Here is an 18,862-nt window from a genome sequence, read left to right on the forward strand (position 1 = left end):
TGGTCTCCTTCAGGGGAACCCACAAACTCTGGGTACCTCTAGAATCCCTACGATGTTGAAAAAAAACGATTCAAATTTGGCGTGGGTAGCTTATGTGACCAAAAAAGGCCTGGCACCTGAGGGGGAAATTGCCTGGCAGCGAAGGGATTAATTTGATAAGAAGAGACTTATTATCACTATTACAGTGAAACTCTGAGGGAGAGGCAGGAGTGAAGAGTCTCAGGCATGTGAAAAGGGGGTGGGGAGGGAAGGTGGGTGCTGAATGGCAACTGGAAATAAATGGAGAACAAAAACAACCAGGGAAGAAAAACTAGGAAAAATATCATCTAAAAAAGCCATTAAAAGGTCAGGAGTCCATAAAATATGGAGAGAGCAACAAAAAGAGATCTTTCCAAATCTGATTTTGAAAAGTCAAGAAAGCCCCCAAAGCTCCGCCTAACCTTTAATGATCGTTGCTCCAAAAGAAACAAAACATGAACTAAGGTGTTAACTGGCATGACTATAGGGCACATGGCTAAGATGGCAGCCAAGTGAGTTCCATTTAAGCAAGCTCTTTCTGGACCGCTTGTACTTTGACATCCTGAGGACTAGGACCTTCTCCCTCAGGAGTGTCACTGTGTGAGGGACCATCCTGAACACTCCGAAAGCCTGGAGGAGGCACACAGGGTGCTGTGAAGCTAGCAAATCTGCAACAGCATGGTCTGTACGTCTTTCAGGGCTGTGATACATGGCTTGTGCCGGACATTGCCGGGTGAAGGACTTTGACACCGAAGCCTCGTACAGAGGATGCGCAGCAGAGGAATTGCAGGGCTCCTCCTGGTGCATCATGCTTGGAAAGGGGGTGGACTGATCAGTGCCAAGTTGCTCAAGACTGGTGTCTTGGAAACCTGGGACGGGGCATCGAGGGATCAACAACCGATGGACTACTTTTCAACAGGGACATCGTTTGCAGACGATGTGGGTGCCAGAGCTTCTGGTGGCCCAGTAATAACTGAAAAGCATGGGTTTGTGCTACTAAGTCAAAAAAGGAACTGAGGCAAGCTGAGCTGGATTGCTTTGATGGATCTTGTCACTAGTTGATGAGGTTGTGGGTGGAGACTCCCCCAGGAGGAGCTGAGGGCGCTGCAATCACTAAGACGAGTCACAACCGTTAACTTTAAACTGAATTATGCACAAGCTCTGCTCAGTGACCAGGGACCCATGGAGATCATTTCCAGTCTAATTGTACACGAACTCTGAAGTTACTGCCTGCGGAGCAGAGTTTGGGGCTCAGCCAGCTCATGCTAGTGTTGACAGCACTGACCCCCTTGATTCTAGCTCACCATTTCTAACTGATCTAAGTCAAGTTTCAGCTGACCAAGGACAGGGGGCCCCTAAACTCATTACAGATTAATATTTTCTGAAGGATAAAAGCAAAAGTAAGAACACACACAGAAGTACAAAGGGGGTCACAAAAGGAGATCCTCCCTGCAGCGTGCAAGAGTGAAACACATAAGAAATTTATCGACTTTTACATTGAGGAAACCTAAAAGAACAACAAGCTAAGTAGGGCAAGCTCTAGTCTAATGACAGAAATTACTTCATGACTTGAATTATGTGAACACGAATTGGGATTGGCACAGCGATAACCTTGCTAAAACAGCCTTGGGAGAATAAAACAGTGGCGACTTTTTTTAAGGAAAATATTCTGATGACTGGTGCAAGTTCCTCTTTTATCCATGACTATACTCTCCCAGATATATCAGTAGTTTTTAAAGAAACAGATCTCCTTGGCAGTTGCAACATTGAAGTCACTGCAAACAACCAGATGGTTAGCCAGAGGAGTAGTCTATCTCCTGGTACCTAAACGTCCCTATGAGAACTATAGCCATCTGTAGGAAGTTGGCTCTGTATATACTATTTCAAAGTAAGAAATAGAGTGCACAGTGTCTAAGATAGTGGCAAAGGTAGATAATTCTAATGCTCTATTTTGTGGTAGTGTGGTCGAGCAGTAGGCTTATTAGAGGGTAGTGTTAAGCATTTGTTGTACACACACAGCCAATAAATGAGGAACACACACTCAAAGACTTACTCCAGGCCAATAGTTTTTTATATTGAAAAATATATTTTCTTAGTTTATTTTAAGAACCACAGGTTCAAGATTTACGTCAAACACTTTAAATGTAAGGTACTTCACTTAGATACTTTAGGAACTTTGAATGAAAACAATATCATGTACAGTCTTTGTAAAAATGGCAATAAGTTATTTTCAAAGTGGACACTGCAAAAATCAACAGTTCCTGGGGGAGGTAAGTAAAGGTTAGATTAGGAGGTAAGTAAAACACTTACAAGTCTCCGTTCTGGGGCATAGGCAGAAAACCGTTGGGGGTTCAAGACAACCCCAAAGTTACCACACCAGCAGCTCAGGGCCGGTCAGGTGCAGAGGTCAAAGAGGTGCCCAAAAGACATAGACACCTATGGAGAACAGGGGGTGCTCTCGTTCCAGTCTGCCAGCAGATAAGTACCTGCGTCCTCGGGGGGCAGATCAGGGGTTTTTTGTACAGCACTGCGGGGGGGGATGGGGTGGGGGGAACACAAGTAGGCACACAAAACACACCCTCAGTGGCACAGTGGCGGCCGGGTGCAGTGTGTAAAGCAGGCGTCGGGTTTCAGGTAGGAAACAATGGAGGAACCCAGGGGTCACTCTAGTGGTGCAGGCAAGCACAGGGGGGGCTTCTCGGGACAGCCACCACCTGGGCAAGGTAGAGGGTCGCCTGGGGGTCACTCCTGCATTGAAGTTCGGTTCCTTCAGGTCCTGGGGGCTGCGGGTGCAGTGTTGGTTCCAGGCGTCGGGTCCCTTGTGACAGGCAGTCGTAGTCAGGGGGAACCTCTGGATTCTCTCTGCAGGCGTCGCTGTGGGAGCTCAGGGGGGTCGTCTCTGGTTACTCACGGGCTCGCAGTCGCCGGGGAGTCCTCCCTGAGGTGTTGGTTCTCTGAATCTCGAGCCGGGGGTGTTGGGTGCAGAGTGAGAAGTCTCACGCCTCCGGCAGGAAACGTGCAGTCTTTGGAAGTTTCTTCTTTGTTGCAAAGAAGTAGCTGGTTTTGAACAGGGCCACTGTTCACGGGAGTTTTTTGGTCCTTTAGTCCAGGGCAGTCCTCTGAGGCTTCAGAGGTCGCTGGTCCCTGTCAGATGCGTCGCTGGAGCAGGTTTTCGAAGTTGGAGACAGGCCAGTAGGGCTGGGGCCAAAGCAGTTGTTGTCTTCCTCCTTCTCTGCAGGCTTGTAGGTCAGCAGTCCTTCTTGTTTTTTCAGGTTGCAGGAATCTAGTTTCCTAGGTTCTGGGGTTCCCCTAAATACTGAATTTAGGGGGGTGTTTAGGTCTGGGAGGGCAGTAGCCAATGGCTACTGTCCTTGACGGTGGCTCTTTGTGCCTCCTCCCTGAAGGGAGGGGGACACATCCCTAATCCTATTGTGGGAATCCTCCAAAATCAAGATGGAGGATTTCTAAAAGCAGGGGTCACCTCAGCTCAGGACACCTTAGGGGCTGTCCTGACTGATGGGTGACTCCTTGTTTTTATCATTATCTCCCCTGGACTTGCCACCAAAAGTGGGGGCTGTGTCCAGGGGGCAGGCATCTCTACTAGCTGGAGTGCCCTGGGGCATTATAACACAAAGCTTGAGCCTTTGAGGCTCACTGCTAGGTGTTACAGTTCCTGCAGGGGGGAGGTGTTAAGCATCTCCACCGTGCTTGCTTTGTTTCTGGCCTCAGAGGGCACAAAGGCCCTCACCTTAGGGGGTCAGAAACTCGTCTCTCGGCAGCAGGCTGGCACAGACCAGTCAGTCCTGCACTGAAGGATTGGGTAAAATACAGGGGGCTTCTCTAAGATGCCCACTGTGTGCATTTTTAAATAAATCCAACACTGGCATCAGTGTGAGTTTATTATTCTGAGAAGTTTGATACCAAACTTCCCAGTATTTAGTGTTGCCATTATGGAGCTGTGGAGTTCGTTTGTGACAGACTCCCAGACCATATACTTAATATGGCCACACTGTACTTACAATTTCTAAGAATAGACTTATACATTGTAGGGGCATATTGCTCATACTGCTATGCCCTCACCTGTGGTATAGTGCACCCTGCTTAAGGCTGTAAGGCCTGCTAGAGGGGTGACTTACCTATGTCACAGGCACTATTTTGTAGGCATGGCATCCTGAGGATGCCATGTCGACTTTGCCTTTTACTCCCCACGGACACGCACAATCTACAATGGCAGTGTGCATGTGTTAGGTGAGGGGTCCCTTAGGGTGGCACAACATATGCTGCAGCCCTTAGGGACCTTCCCTGGTCACAGGGCCCTTGGTACCACTGGCACCTTTTAGAAGGGACTTATCTGTGTGCCAGGGGTGTGCCAATTGTGGAAACAATGGCACATTTTAGCTGAAAGAACACTGGTGCTGGGGCCTGGTTAGCAGGGTCCCAGCACACTTTTCAGTCAAGTCAGTATCAGTATCAGGCAAAACGTTGGGGGTAACTGCACAGGGAGCCATTTTCCTACACTAGCCAAAAAAGAGAGGAAATTCTACTGCCCGATAGCTTGACTGCATTACAGAGGGTACTGAGCTCTATATTGGCCCTTCTCGAGAAATCAATAACAGGAATAGATCACAATTCATCTCTACTAATGCCAATCTTGTGTGCTTTAACCAGTACAGCAAATAAAGCAAGCAATTGCAATGCAATGGGTCTCGCATCTGCTTGAGGTAGAGCTATTAGCGTTGTAAACTCCTAACCGGTCTTTTCTTGCCACATAAATTGAAAATGAAAAGTAAAGCAGTTTCACATAAGCAAGCTGATTCAAAGCGCCATGGCCGCCATGAGCATCAGCCTGAAGAGACACACAAAAGGAAAAACAAGTTTGCTCACAGTCAAACGTATCAGCAAAAGAGCAATTAGCCATGTAACAGAGGTGATGACCAAGGTGGTAAGTAAACCTCCCCAAGGAGGGACAAACCGAAAGCATTTACCAATGTCATCAAAGGATTTTTGAAGGGCAGCCTACTAACGAGTGATAGTGATGAGCGTGCAGTGGGCGTGGTTAAAAGCCCAGATACATCCTAACACGTCAGAAAGGCAGCACTTATGCTCGACCTAAAAAGGAGCCGGCCATATGAGAAAGCGAGAGAGGTGTCCACTCTGCCTTTGAACGAAATTAGTAAGGATACTTTTTCCATTACAAATGCAAGACCACAAGTTCTAGCACCCGATGAGCTACTTATTCGCGAGTTGGGACAACTTAGATTTCTGGATTAGCAAGAGACAGTATGGGCGGGTGCACTCTATGGAGATCCATCCATCACAGTGTGTAAGTCCCTGGTTAATTCATAATGAATGGCCCAGCAGGCTCTTCATAACTGTTAGATTTATACTGGCACTCACATCATTATATACTACGTTCACAAGACACACTGTAGCCTTATCTCCATCCACTACACATGGCTTTGTTTATCTGTGGCAGGGGGTGAACGAACTGACTGGCACAAAACATGGGATTCAGAAGTCCCTTGGCAGAGCAGTGCAGCCACCTAAGGGGTGGACACACCATGCACAATGTGTAATTATTTACCTTTTTTTTGTATAAAATCAATGAGGTTTCATGTTATGACTGCCATGTATGAAAGTGTTGGCTAAGATTTAAGAACAGCTGCTTGCTGGTAGGTAAAAATGCGCATGTAGGGAGAGTTTTTTCTTTTTTGAAATTTAGAATCAACAAAAGGTATCTAAATAAAACAAATGCACCTTAGGAACTGGTACAGGGTGTGCCACTGCTGCAGGTTTCGCCACTTCATGCCATCGAAAATACTCACTGGTTCTACCAATTAACTCAGTGGCACTCATTTTATCAAATGGGGAGGGATGAAAAGCTGAGAAAAATAACCAAGATTTTAACATGCTATTTACACACTGTAAAATCACACAGTTTGGGGAATTACCCGCTTAAATGTTTTACCTGCCCTGGAACCTGCGTCCGAAAGTCTTAACGAAGACACCTGTATCAGGCGCACAGGGCTACACATATTTTACTGGGGTTTGAGCTGGGAGCTTTCACAAAGTACTGATCTATGCAGTGGCGTATCACATCTCTGAACTACACAGATGATATTCGTCTAAGGAGGCATTGCAGATAAAATGTGAAAACCATGCCTGCTCCTTGGAAGACACACATCCCTCCCACAATGAGTGTTCCGGAGCGCATGGTCTGTGCCCATAAATCCTTTGGCGTTTCCACCATACAGTGCATCCAAAAAATACAAGCATTTGCAATGCAACGGGGCTCTCATTTGTTCGAGTTAGAGCTATTAGCGTTGTAAACTCCTAACCTGACTTTTTTTGCCACATAAATTGAAAGGCAAAAAACAAGGGCGATTGTGCTACGTAAAACCCAGCGCAATCGCACTGCGTGGAAAATAAAAAGATAAAGTAGTGCAGAAACCAGGCTGGAAACATGGAGCCTGGTACGTTTTCAGTAGTTGGTCTGTGCGCTCGAGGCGGGCTAAACACCAGAAAAGGCATGACGTATGCATGCATACCTTTTACTAATGAAATCAAGCATATTTTAAAAGGCAAGCCCACAAACCACTGAAGGTGTTGGGTGTGACATAGGCGTGGCTAAAAGCCCAAAGAGAGATTACAACAGGCACGGAGCGCTTGTGTGCTCAACCCTAGCAAAGATTTTGCAGAACGAGAATCTGTTTTATGCTGAACCCTCTGAATGACAAGGTGAAATCAGAGTTAGCTGTACATTGGCAACACAGACCATAGCAATTTATTTGGCTCATTCCTCATGCAATACAGAAATGTCAAACTTTAATGAGGTGCAACATTCTGAAATGGGAGAAGCTCCAGATGAACTGGAAAAAGCTGACAACAGAAAGTGCCATGAGCCAAGTGCTGCAAACAATTACTGTAAGCCTGGCATGACAATAGAGAAGGGGGACATACTGGCTATGGTGACATGTGGGTGAAGGTGGCAAGAAAAAGAAAATCGGCCAACAGAACCACGTGAAGAAAACCCAACACTATCTACTCACTTAAGGGTTTGTTCAAAGAGCCAATGTCAGACAATGGCAATACTGAAGAACTACTCTGGCTACCTGAACAATGAGACAAATCAGAGGAACACGGGCATATATCCAATCTTTACAGAGGAAAGCCCAGTTTGTAGCAATAATCAAGCAACAGTAACCTCTACAATGCCAAGGAAGATGAGCAGGAAGAAAAGAGAGTTGTAAAAGTGTTATATATTATGTATAAATAAAAGAGCCCGGAGATGCCACAAAGGCTTTGAAGTCCTGCAAGATACAGCTTCAGTGAAGGCCAGCCTCCCTCAACAAGCATAAAAACGAGCTACATTGGTAACTGATCAGATTAATACAACAACTGGAATTGCACAGCCAAATAATCCAGCCGCTCCAGTATTCACCCAGATCTATAATCTCTTGGCAAACGCCCAGACCAACATACCAAATGAAATAGTAAATGCACGGGTTTATAATCCACGAGTACCTTTTCCGAGCACAAGGATGTAAGAGCCACCGCAGACTATTCATAATACAAAGGATGGACGGTATTTACCAGGAAGTAGTCCAAACATCGATAACTTGCTAAAATTGTATTGCTCTCACCCGATGTACAATCCTCGTGGCCTCTGAACAGGACAAGGTTGTTAAGCTTGTTTGAATCAATACCATTGCTGAGAACTATTACCAGTGAGGATATAAAAAGTGTGGAGCCAAATCTTATGGCATGTGATTGGCTACCACAAAGGGCAAGAGTGGACTTCTACTCACACAGGATCTGCCAACTGATCCTCAGGAGTGTAGGTCACTTTCAGATCTTGGGACTGGATGTGGTACTTCACAAGCCCTGTCCTCCTGCGTAGCAGCCTGGCAAGCAGTGTACAGCCGGCAATGAATTAAAGCAGAGTGAGCCTTCTGCAAATGCACTGCTGTACAAAAAGGAATCCTTAAATAAAAATATGAACTCAAGGAGAGATGATACCAGATTGGTTAAGATAACCTATCCCCCTACAACTAAGAGTAGAGAAATTCATTATGAAGAACTGGATCTGGCTGCCTGCTCTTCTGGATAGTACAAAAAGTAAGAAAACACCCTTGCCGTCCATGAATTATATTTAACAGTCCGACACCCAACGTCATGCAACACTGGGCATGCAAATCTATGCATATTATCATGAAACTTCGCTGGCCTGGCAGGCAATGTGGACGATCTAGATTCAGTAGGGTTTATCAATGGGGGAGATATATGTTGTTCCAAGGAGACATGGGCACATGCAAAAGTGGTCTTAGACAGGGAAACGGATTACCACATTACATCAAAGAAATAAAAGAGTGGATGCTCAATGGCTGGGCTAGCAATGCATATTTCAACTGAACTACAGGTATCAGCACACCTCCTCCCAGTCAACGTCCTCCCATGGACCACCCAACACGTACAGTAAACAAGAGAATATACATCCTGAATGTGTATATACCACCTGGCATAATAGCAAGGTCAACTGGCCACTTTTGGCACTGAAGAGCATCATTAGTAATGCCCACAATGATAAAGAGCCTCGGACGGGTAATGTGCTGATGGTGTGAGGCAATCTCAACAACTGGCCTCTAGCTAGTGGCTTGGTGAGCTGGTATAAAGAAAAGGATGAAGGCTGGGAAGTACCAAGTCCAATTATCCCAGAAGAAAGAACAATCAAAGAAGGGGATAGTTTTACCTTTGTTTTATTTTGTTGAGTACAGGCATGCGCTTTCTGGATGGGCACACACAGTCTGACAGCCCAGCAAACTGCTCCTATGGACAGAGGTGCACGGAAAGTCTACTGGACTACGTGCTTATTAACATCGAGGAGTGGCACAGAATGACTGTTCTGAAGATCAGCCCCAGAACAGAATGTGATCATGTCTCCCTACTTGGAGATATATTAGTAGGGAGCACAAAGATGACATCTATTCACAACAAGAACTTACTCTAACCAATGGCTCTGCAAAAATCTATCAATGTAAGGTCAGTATGATGGTCTTGACCAATATTTGAGACTACCTTCATGAACGTCATAACATCTGATTTAAGCTAGAGAGCATGCTATGAGCTAGGTTTGGAATCATCAACCCTTGAAGCCTACGATGAAACAATCCTCTGGACTAAAATGCGCAGCTCTCCTTGGGCTTGACAATGCATAAAACTTCTGTATCAGACGCACTCTTCCTGGATCTAAGAAGAACATACAAAACAACTGCTCATGCAAAAAAGCAGAGGTCATGCAAAAGCATGAAACATCCTACTAATTACAATGAGAAAATTACACCAAGCAGTTTTGGAAGATGGTGTAGTTCGAGTGTAATGAGAGTGGTCAAAAGGTCAAACATTTTAACGTGGCCAATATGAGGCTGCCCATTTTACAAAACTGTATACTCCAGAACCTGATTCTTTTGAGAGAGCACATTAAGTTCCTGATGTTGGTAGTACCAAAAGTTTACACCTTCTTCGCCCTAAGGTAGTGAGATCTATAAGGCAGTAAAAGTCTAAGAAAGCGCATACCTCTGATATGCTCCCTGTGGAGCAGACCCAGACTTCTGGGCTGGCATCTTGGTAAAGGATTATAATGCTGCGCTCTGGTTAGGTTGCATCTCACAATTCAGGCATTCTGCTATATTGCCCCCCTTGCATAAGAAAGCTAGCCGTACTGATCCCGCAAACTACAGACCCATACCTCAGATAGGGCGGGAAAATGTTTGGACGGACACTCATTTGCAGGGTTAGGCTCTTGCTTAAAAAGTGATTTATAAACGATGTTGCTGCTTCCCTGATGGAAATGGGCATAGACTGCCCTGAGCTACTGGGTGAGAAGGTACCAATGTTGCTATTTGTGGATGACACAGTATTGCTATATGTAACTGAATACTCCATCCATTCTATGATCGATACATTTCTTGGGTCTTATAGAGCAAAATGTCTACTTATTATTGTGCAGAAAACGAAGGTCATAGTGATGAAAACAGGGTTGCACTTGAGATCTTTTAAGATTGATGGAGAATCATTAGGAAAGGTTGATCAGTTTGACTACCAGGGCTTGTGTTTTTATCGCTCACTCAGCTGGAAGCCCCTTAAGGAGAAACCCCCAGTCAAACTCAGGGCATGCTGTAATGCGGTTTTAGATTTTGCCAAAAATATAAGCTGCTAGCTGTCACCTTGAAGGTCTATAATCAAAAGGCTGTTGCAGCTGCTCCCAATGGCACAGAGATTTGGGGCTATAACAAAGCCAGACACAGTGCTTGATTTGAGCCTGTGGTTTTCGGTGGGGGGCATTAGCACCTGTTTTTGGGGACCTCCACTTAATTTTCTGCATCAGGCATTTATTGCGAGCAAAAGACACATATGGGAATGATGGAGGAAAAGAAAGATGGAACAGCGTCACAAAGGGAGAAAGCAGAAAGCTGCAGGAGTGAGCTTAAGGTGCAGGGAGTGGCTGTAAATGGATTATAGAGGCCCGAGATGGCTTCAGGATCGCGCTGTCTCAGTATTCTGTGCTTGCACATTTAGGAAAATGATGGAGCATGATGCTGCGCCAAAATTTGCAGTGCAGCACTCCGTCATTTTCACAACGCAGGGATGCGCGTATTTAATTGAACAAGGCGCACCGTTTGTTGTCCCAGGCGCTGGCGCTAAATTTAGCTGTCAACGCAGGCATCCTTGCACCATCGTGCAAGGATGTGTGCTTTGAGGGGTGTGATTGTTTATGCGAGGGAAGGTGTCTGGCATAGCTGGGGAAACATGTAAGCAAAGTACTTGATGAGTTAGGCCGGAGCTATCTCTGGCGGGACCCTAGTCGAATAAACTGTGAGCGCATTGCAGCTGTCAAGGAGCCATAATGGTACATAAAATGTATGGCTGCTAGTAGCAACATGAACACTCTAACTGCTAACACATATGGGCAAACCTCATTTTTAGATTTGATACACCTGGGACAGAAATGCACATTAGAGTCAGGTTTAGGGTAGGAATATTTCCAACTAGAGTGTCCTGTTCCAAATGGGTGCCAGACTTCTCCCAAGATACATATGCACTTTACGGGGCGAGGATACAATAGTACTATTTTTGCTCAAACACTGCCAGCAAAACAGAACTGGCTCCGCCCTTTGTTTAATGATTGTGAATAAGGTCTTATCATGATGCCTTATCACTGTGCAGGACAGATGGCACTGGGATAGTTTGCACTGTCGCCTCTTGCACATGGTCTGCAACTTTTTACATGAGAAAGGAACAAAGAGGCCTGATTTTATTTATAGATCCGATTCATGGAGCGTTTTATGTACTACGAATATAATGAACTTTCTGTAGGGTTTTATCGTTCTTATTGTGATTTTTATTTAGCTATACTTCGTACTTATCTCTGAATTTTGCTCGTTTACTCTTGATAGTTTTAACTTTCTTTATCCGGCTGCACTTTGTGTTTGTATGTTAAGGCTATATGCTAAAACACTTATAATAAAAAAATTAAAAAGTGCAACACAAAATCCAATTAATTAAAATGGGGTATACGTCCAAAATACAATTCAAATTTGTATTTCTGGCCACGGCATTAGCATGATGACATATAGCCCAACACTGGAAAGACCCTACTAATCCTGATATACAAATTTGGTACAAGAAATGTTGGACATGTATGCATTTGAAAAGTGGCAGGCGGGGATTATTCAATGCTATTATGTTTGTCACAGGACTACACATTGACAGCAACAGATAAAATGAGACATATTCCTGCATATTAATAAATGGACAATGATGATTAGGATTATTTAAGAATTTTTCACTTGATCTCAGTAACTATACAGCATAGAGACAAACAAAAAATTAAAAAAATGGTTGAGAAATAGCACAATCGTGAATTTAAGTAGCTTTAGCACTATAATTGGCTTTAAATTCCAAATACAGACAGAAAGGCTAATTCCTTCATTTTTAAAAAATTGAGTATCTAGTTCTCAGATCCAATGCGCACGCAGAGATAGTCGGTGCTTTGAAACATCAGTAAGTATCTCGGATTCCAAACAAGTACCAACAGGACTGAGATACACAGGGTACAAGGCTGGAAAACAAATCACAAATGGGCTACAAAAGTGTAGAATACTCATTTATTCCCAAAGGAAACATTTTTATCGATTTGCTATGTGAGTCACAACTGAGATATTTTAATAACTTGCACAACAGTAAAATGAAACTGAACATGAAATAACAGAAAAACCTCCTAAAACCTAAATAGACATTTAAACTATGGATTTTAGAGACATTTTTTTAGCACGAGCTCTGATAGTTGAAACACTTTATTCACAGCGCCCCAAAACACATTTCTGAATAAATAGTTTACTTTTTCGACACGCCCTATACGTTTCTCTAAAACATGAGGCACGAAATAATAGTCAACAAATGAACAGAAAACTTCCTGTTTTCTTCTACTGAAGCAGTTCTTCAGCATTCTACATTTCCTGATCCCACCTGTGCACTCCCTCTTTCACCCTTCCACCACTTCAACGCATGCTTTCAACATTCACTCCGTTTCAGTGGGCGTCTGAACCCCATCTATTCCGGTCTCCCTTTTGGGCTTCTCTTGCAAATGTTTCTGATTCCATGGTGGGACCAGTCCCAGGACAGGCTTAAAAACCCTTTCCAGGTGTGACCTAAAGATGTCCCTATCACCTTCTCTTACTCGTACTGGTACATCACGTGTCAATTCCGGGGCCCTCATTTAGAGTGAGCTGGGAAATGGCCTGTCTATTCTCTCCCCGCCCCACCACCCCCACTCCAAGAATTACAGCTGGCAGGGTGCCAGTAATTCCGGTGATGGACACCATCCACCGCTTGAGTTTGACCTTGATGGTCTAATTCGAAGTCAGGAGTTACCTGGGAAATTGGTGATTCCGGGTAAGATTTCCACAGTAACAGCTCATTTTGGCCCACACTTTCACGAGGAAATTTTTGCTGCTTTCTGCAGCTGAAATCTCCAGGTGATAATAATCAAATCTTCTGTGTAATACCTGTTACTGGCCCCATCAGAATTAAGAAGCCACTGGCAATGCAGGTGCAAGAAGCACAACACAATCACTTGTGCCTTTTCTCACAATAAGTATCTCGTTCTGCACCATTTAGTGATTATTTCACAGTGTAAGAGCTATCCTCACTCATATTGCATTTACCAAGGGTTCATACTGGTGACTCCTACAATGCCAGATCCTTTGCACATTAACACAATCAGCCCACATTACCTTTACTAAAACTGCATTACAATTAGACATTGCATGGCACCCTTTTACAACACATTTAGGTTATGTATGCAATTTAATTTTACAAACAACGTACATTCAAAGGTTTTTGCTGGTGTGAAATCAACCATAACATGTAACAAATAATATAAAGAAAGATATAAGATACACCTAAATGTAAAAAGAATTGATTCAGGAAAGCAGTAGTGAAACTTGAAAGCCAGCATAAATACAAAGAGTTTAAGTAAACAAACAACCTTGCCAACTGCCTTCTCTCCCAGGGGAGTGAAGAAGGCTTCTGGTCAAGTTGTGCAGAAAATCCTAAATTATCAATTTATTATCATTTTACAATTGTTTTGGGAAAACTCTTCGTGCATATCCACGGGTGCTGTGATTTGCAGTCCAAATAGGTGATGTTGTAAACATTCACAGCGGCACAAGCTTTGGATACCTTCTTATTGTCCTTCTTAAATGTTGGACTAGGAAGAAAACAGAAGTTAAAGATTTGTTTATCATTCTTTAGAAATAATTTTCCATTCTGCCAAAACCTCCATAAATTAAAATACTCCCATACTTTCTGTTATTTTCAGCTCATTTGGGAACTGCTGTGATTAATAAGAAACAAGGTAGTTCATGCTCCCAAAATCAAAAACCGACTTCTTTGGCTTTCCTTTCCCCTTCAAATCACTGTAATCCTTAAAAAAATTGCTCAACCAGAAAGACATAGCTGCACCAGCTGGCTGACACCTGCAGTAAGGAATAGTTTCTTACCTGTGACTCCAGTTCTTACATAGGGGTATTTCCATGATAGTCATAAGCGTAGAATAGTTCTGCCCACCTGCGGGGACCCCGGAGCACTTTTTCCAATGTAACTTCTTAAGTGTTGATGATCGCCTTACTTCCAGGAAGGCCTGCAAAGTCACTTAAGAATGCCAATATGCAGCCTAAAGGAAAGGCTTCGGTGTCTGAAATTCTTCATCTTGTTTGCTTTAAAAGGGACAAATAGCTAGGGCGCATGCATTCAAATGCATGAAGAAGTTAAACATTTTAGCAGAAAAACCTTTTTGTAATGCAAAATAAAAATGAAGGAGTACAGGGCAGTGTAGCCCATAGGCTATAAATGAAGGAAAAGGAGACTCTGGGGGTCATTCTGACCCTGGCGGTCATCGACCGCCAGGGCCAACGACCACGGAAGCACCGCCAACAGGCTGGCGGTGCTTCCTGGGCCATTTTGACCGCGGCGGTAAAGCCGCGGTCAGAAAAGGGGAACCAGCGGTTTCCCGCCGGTTTTCCCCTGGCCCAGGGAATCCTCCATGGCGGCGCTGCTTGCAGTGCCGCCATGGGGATTCCGACCCCCTTCCCGCCACCCTGTTCCTGGCGGTTTTTACCGCCAGGAACAGGATGGCGGGAACGGGAGTCGTGGGGCCCCTGGGGGCCCCTGCACTGCCCATGCCCCTGTATGGGCAGTGCAGGGGCCCCCTAACAGGGCCCTGCAAAGATTTTCAGTGTCTGCTTTGCAGACACTGAAAATCGCGACGGGTGCCACTGCACCCGTCGCACCCCTGCAAATCCGCCGGCTCCATTCGGAGCCGGCTTCTTCTTTGCAGGGGCTTTCCCGCTGGGCCGGCGGGCGATCTTTTGGAGATTGCCCGCCGGCCCAGCGGGAAAGTTGTAATGACCCCCGCGGTTATTTGACCGCAGTGAGGTCTTTTGGCGGCTTCCGCCTGGCGGGCCGGGGTCGGAATGACCCCCTCTGTCTTTAAGAACTGCTAGTCCTCCAGTATCCCATCATGCCTAAAGAGAGGTAATTACCACAGTTCTTTTTGTAGGCAGCCCTAGCTGAGCTAATGATATACCTGAGATATTATTGTGTCTACTCCTCAAGGGAGGGGGGGAGGGTTGCTTATGACTATCATGGAAATACCCCTACGAGAGAACTGGAGTTACAGTTAAGAAACTATTCCCTCTCTCATAGATTTCCATTTATAGTCATAAGCGTAGAACAGAATAGCAAGCCCATCCCCCAGACGGGGAGGGTGGAGTAGACAGAACAATAATGAAAATGTGCTATCATCACAGCAGTCGTGGCAGACTTGCCTCTGGTAGAGTGTGATCTTGGTCTGCCAGCTGGGGTTTTGTTAGCTAGCTGGTAGCAAAACAGCATACAGGAGACAATCCACCTAGAGATTGATCGTTTGGAGGTGGCCATGCCGGTGCAAACCGTCCCATAATTAACAAACAATTTTTGAGATTTTTGAAAAGATTTGGATTTATCTAAGTAGAATTTAAAAATCCTCTTTACGTCTAGAGAGTCGAGAGCCCTCTCAGCTGGAGTAGATGGGTTTTGAAAGAAAGTTGGCAAGGAAATCGACTGGTTGACATGAAAGTCAGAGATAACCTTATGCAGGAATTTAGGATGTGTTTGCATCACTACTTTGGAGGAGTGGAATACTGTGTAAGGTTCGTGAGCACAGAGAGAATGAATCTCGCTAACACTACATGTTGGTGTAATTGCCACAAGGAAAGCAGTTTTCCAAGTAAGTTGTTGGAGAGATGATTTGTGAATGGGATCAAATGGATGTTGCATGAGGCGGGAAAAGACCACATTAAGCTCTCATAATGGAGAAGGGTGCCTAACTGGATGAAAAACCTTCTTTAACCCCTCTAGGAAATCTTTTATGACTGGTATACTAAAGAAAGAGGTTTGCAAAGGACCTTTTTTGTATGCAGTCAGAGCTGCCAGATGGACTATAATAGAAGAGAATTGCAGACCAAATTTAGCCAGGTATAACAAATATGGTAGAATGGCATTCTCCTGGCAAGACGTAGGGTCTATCTTTTTGGAGGAACACAAGATGCAGAATCTCTTCCATTTGAAGGCATATGCCGTTCGGGTGGATGGCCGTTTTACCTCTTTTAGGGTCTCCATACAATCCTGTGGAAGATGTAAGTGCCCATACTGTACTAGCTCAGGAGCGATGCTGCCAAACTCAAGGAGAGGATGGTGTGGTGTCTCATTTGTCCTCTGAATTTCGTCAGGAGGTCTAGCTTGCATGGGAGCCTGAGATGTGGTCAGAACAACCAGTGAAGGAAGTTCAGGAACCACAACCACCATCTGGTGCAATGAGGATCATTCTGGCTGATGTTGTTGAGTTTGATTAGGACTGCTGGTATCAGGGGAATTGGTGGAATGGCATAGAGAAATTTGTTGGACCAGTCTATCCACAGAGCATTTCCCAACAATTCTGGATGATAAAATCTGGCAACAAAGCTGCATCATTTTCTGTCTTCAGCTGTGGCAAAGAGGTCGATACGAAGGTGTGCCCCACAAACGGAAGATATCTTGAAGTCTTCGTTCAGTACCCACTTGTGGTTCTTTCTAGAACCCTGCTGAGAGCATCCGCTTGGACATTTTGAACGCCTGGAAGGTGAGTTGCTGCTATTTTCAAATTCCTGGCAAGGAGCCATGGCCATATCATCTGGGCCTCTTGAGACAAGACTCTGGATTCGGCCCTCCCGCTTGTTCAGGTAGTAGATGGTGGTTGTATTGTCCGCCTGGACAAGCAGGGTGTCTGTGTTGAATGATGGGAGCAACACTATCAGATCTAGGTGCACTGCACAGAGCTCGAAGAGATTGATGTGATTTGATGTCTACCTTGGAGACCAGAGGCCTTGCAGGTGATCCATAGGAGTTCTCCCTTCCGAGGAAAGAGGCATCCGTCAAGATGGTCGGCATTGGAGCCTGTGGACGAAATGCCATCCCTTGTAGGACATTGGTTGGAGAGCACCACCAACTGAGGGATCTGATTGAATGGGTTGATAGAATGATCCTCCTTTCCAGTTTCCCGACAGTTGATTCCATTGGTCCTCTAGGCACTCCTGGAGAGGCTGCATGTGTAAGCGAGCGTTTGGAGCCCAAAAGATGCAGGAGGCCATGGAGCCTAGAAGTGAGGAGGCTGTGCGCACTGTTGGGTGATGCATTGTTTTAAGCGCACTACACTGCTGGAGAATAGATAAGCATAGTTCCTCAGAAGGACACACTTTTCCCTGCAGATGGCTATGGTAGCTCCAAAGTAGTGAACCTTCTGGACGGGTGTTGTCGTGGGCATGAGAAAGCTGACATAAAGCCCTAGCTGATAAAGGAGATTGAATGTCCTTTTTAAGTGCAGCTGGGCTTCTGGAAAGGTGGATGCCTTGATTAGCCAGTTGACCAGATACAGGAAGACAAAGATTTGGTGCCTCCGAAGATATGCTGCCACCACAGCCATGCACTTGGAGAAAGTTTTGGGTGCTGACTTGAGACCAAATGGTAGGACGGTATATTGGGAGTGTTGTTGTCCTACAACAAATCTCAGTAACTTTCGATGTTTTTTCACGATGGGGATATGAAAGTAGGCATCGTGTAGGTCGACTGGTCAAAGCCAGTCCCCTTGGTGAATCTGGGGATATATTTGGTGTAAGGCCAGCATCCTGAACCTTTCCTGTTGGATCTATTTTTTGGCAACCTTTAGGTCTAGGATGGGTCTGAACTCTTTTTTGTCCTTTTTTGGGACGAGGAAGTACCATGAGTCCATGCCTTTTCCCCGCTGGTTATGGGGAACAGGTTCTACTGCTTTCTTTTTCAGCATGATGGAGACTTCCACCTTTCGAAGGTAGAGATGAGAAGTGGTTCACATTGGCGGAATACTCAGTGATGGGGTGGAAAATTTGAGACAATACCCATTCTGCACAATGTTCAAGACCCAGGTGTCTGTTGTAATTCATGGCACTCTGCCAGGTAATTGGTGACGTTTCCCCCACAGGAGTGGTTAACGGACGCGGGGAAGAACGTTTTCAGGGTTTTGAGGCTGGCTGTTGTTGAGTACCCTGAATGGGCTGGTGTGCCGCCGTCCTCTTTGTTGCTTCCACTGAGGCTGGTAGGTTCTTTGGAAATGCTGCTGTGATCTTTCAGGCAGCCACTGAGCGGTTTGAACCCTCTATGAAGTATAGCGACGCTGGAAGGACAGAAGGATCTTCGTTGCTCTTTAGATTTTTCAAGGCCTACTGCTTTCAATGTGTCTACTTTAGCCTTTAATCTTGCCATTTCATCGTCGGCATGAGAGCCGAACAGCGTGGATCCTGAGAATGGCCAGTTCTAAATGCGCTACTAAGCGTCCGGTTTCAGGGACATTAGAAGCATCCAGGCCTGCCTCCTTAAGGTTATCCCATGGCTGTATGCGTGTGCTGAGAGGAAGGACGAGTCCGCGCTGCACTAATTATTTAGTTAGAGACCATGGTACCTTCTTGGACGACCTCCAAAAAATCCTGCTTCTGATCTCTCGGAAGGTGGTCAGCAAAATGGAGTAGGGAGTCCCACAGAACCCTATCGTATTTGCCCAAAAGGGCCTTTGCGCTTGCTGCCTTCATGGATGTTGCCACCGAACTACAGTCTTTGTGGCCTGTCGGATCCACCTTTCTACTCTCTTTATCAGGAGGAGAGGTAGCAGACGAAGATGCGGAATGAGATTTGCAGGCAGCCAGGATTACAACCGAATCAGGAGGAGGATCAGAACGCA

The 18,862-nt window shown here is 45.2% G+C and overlaps 1 protein-coding gene across 1 annotated transcript in view; it reads right to left on the reverse strand.

Annotated features, from left to right (window-relative positions):
- Positions 1-12,169: 12,169 nt before the first annotated feature.
- LOC138303598 (uncharacterized) overlaps positions 12,170-18,862 on the reverse strand; it is a 173,513-nt gene continuing 166,820 nt past the window's right edge. Inside the window, exon 7 of the mRNA XM_069242884.1 lies at positions 12,170-13,786. Within this exon, the coding sequence (XP_069098985.1) occupies positions 13,648-13,786 (139 nt within the window). The 3' untranslated portion in view covers positions 12,170-13,647. The remainder of the gene's footprint in view (positions 13,787-18,862) is intronic.

Source organism: Pleurodeles waltl, chromosome 7 (genome assembly GCF_031143425.1).
Source record: "Pleurodeles waltl isolate 20211129_DDA chromosome 7, aPleWal1.hap1.20221129, whole genome shotgun sequence".
Lineage (NCBI taxonomy): Eukaryota > Metazoa > Chordata > Amphibia > Caudata > Salamandridae > Pleurodeles > Pleurodeles waltl.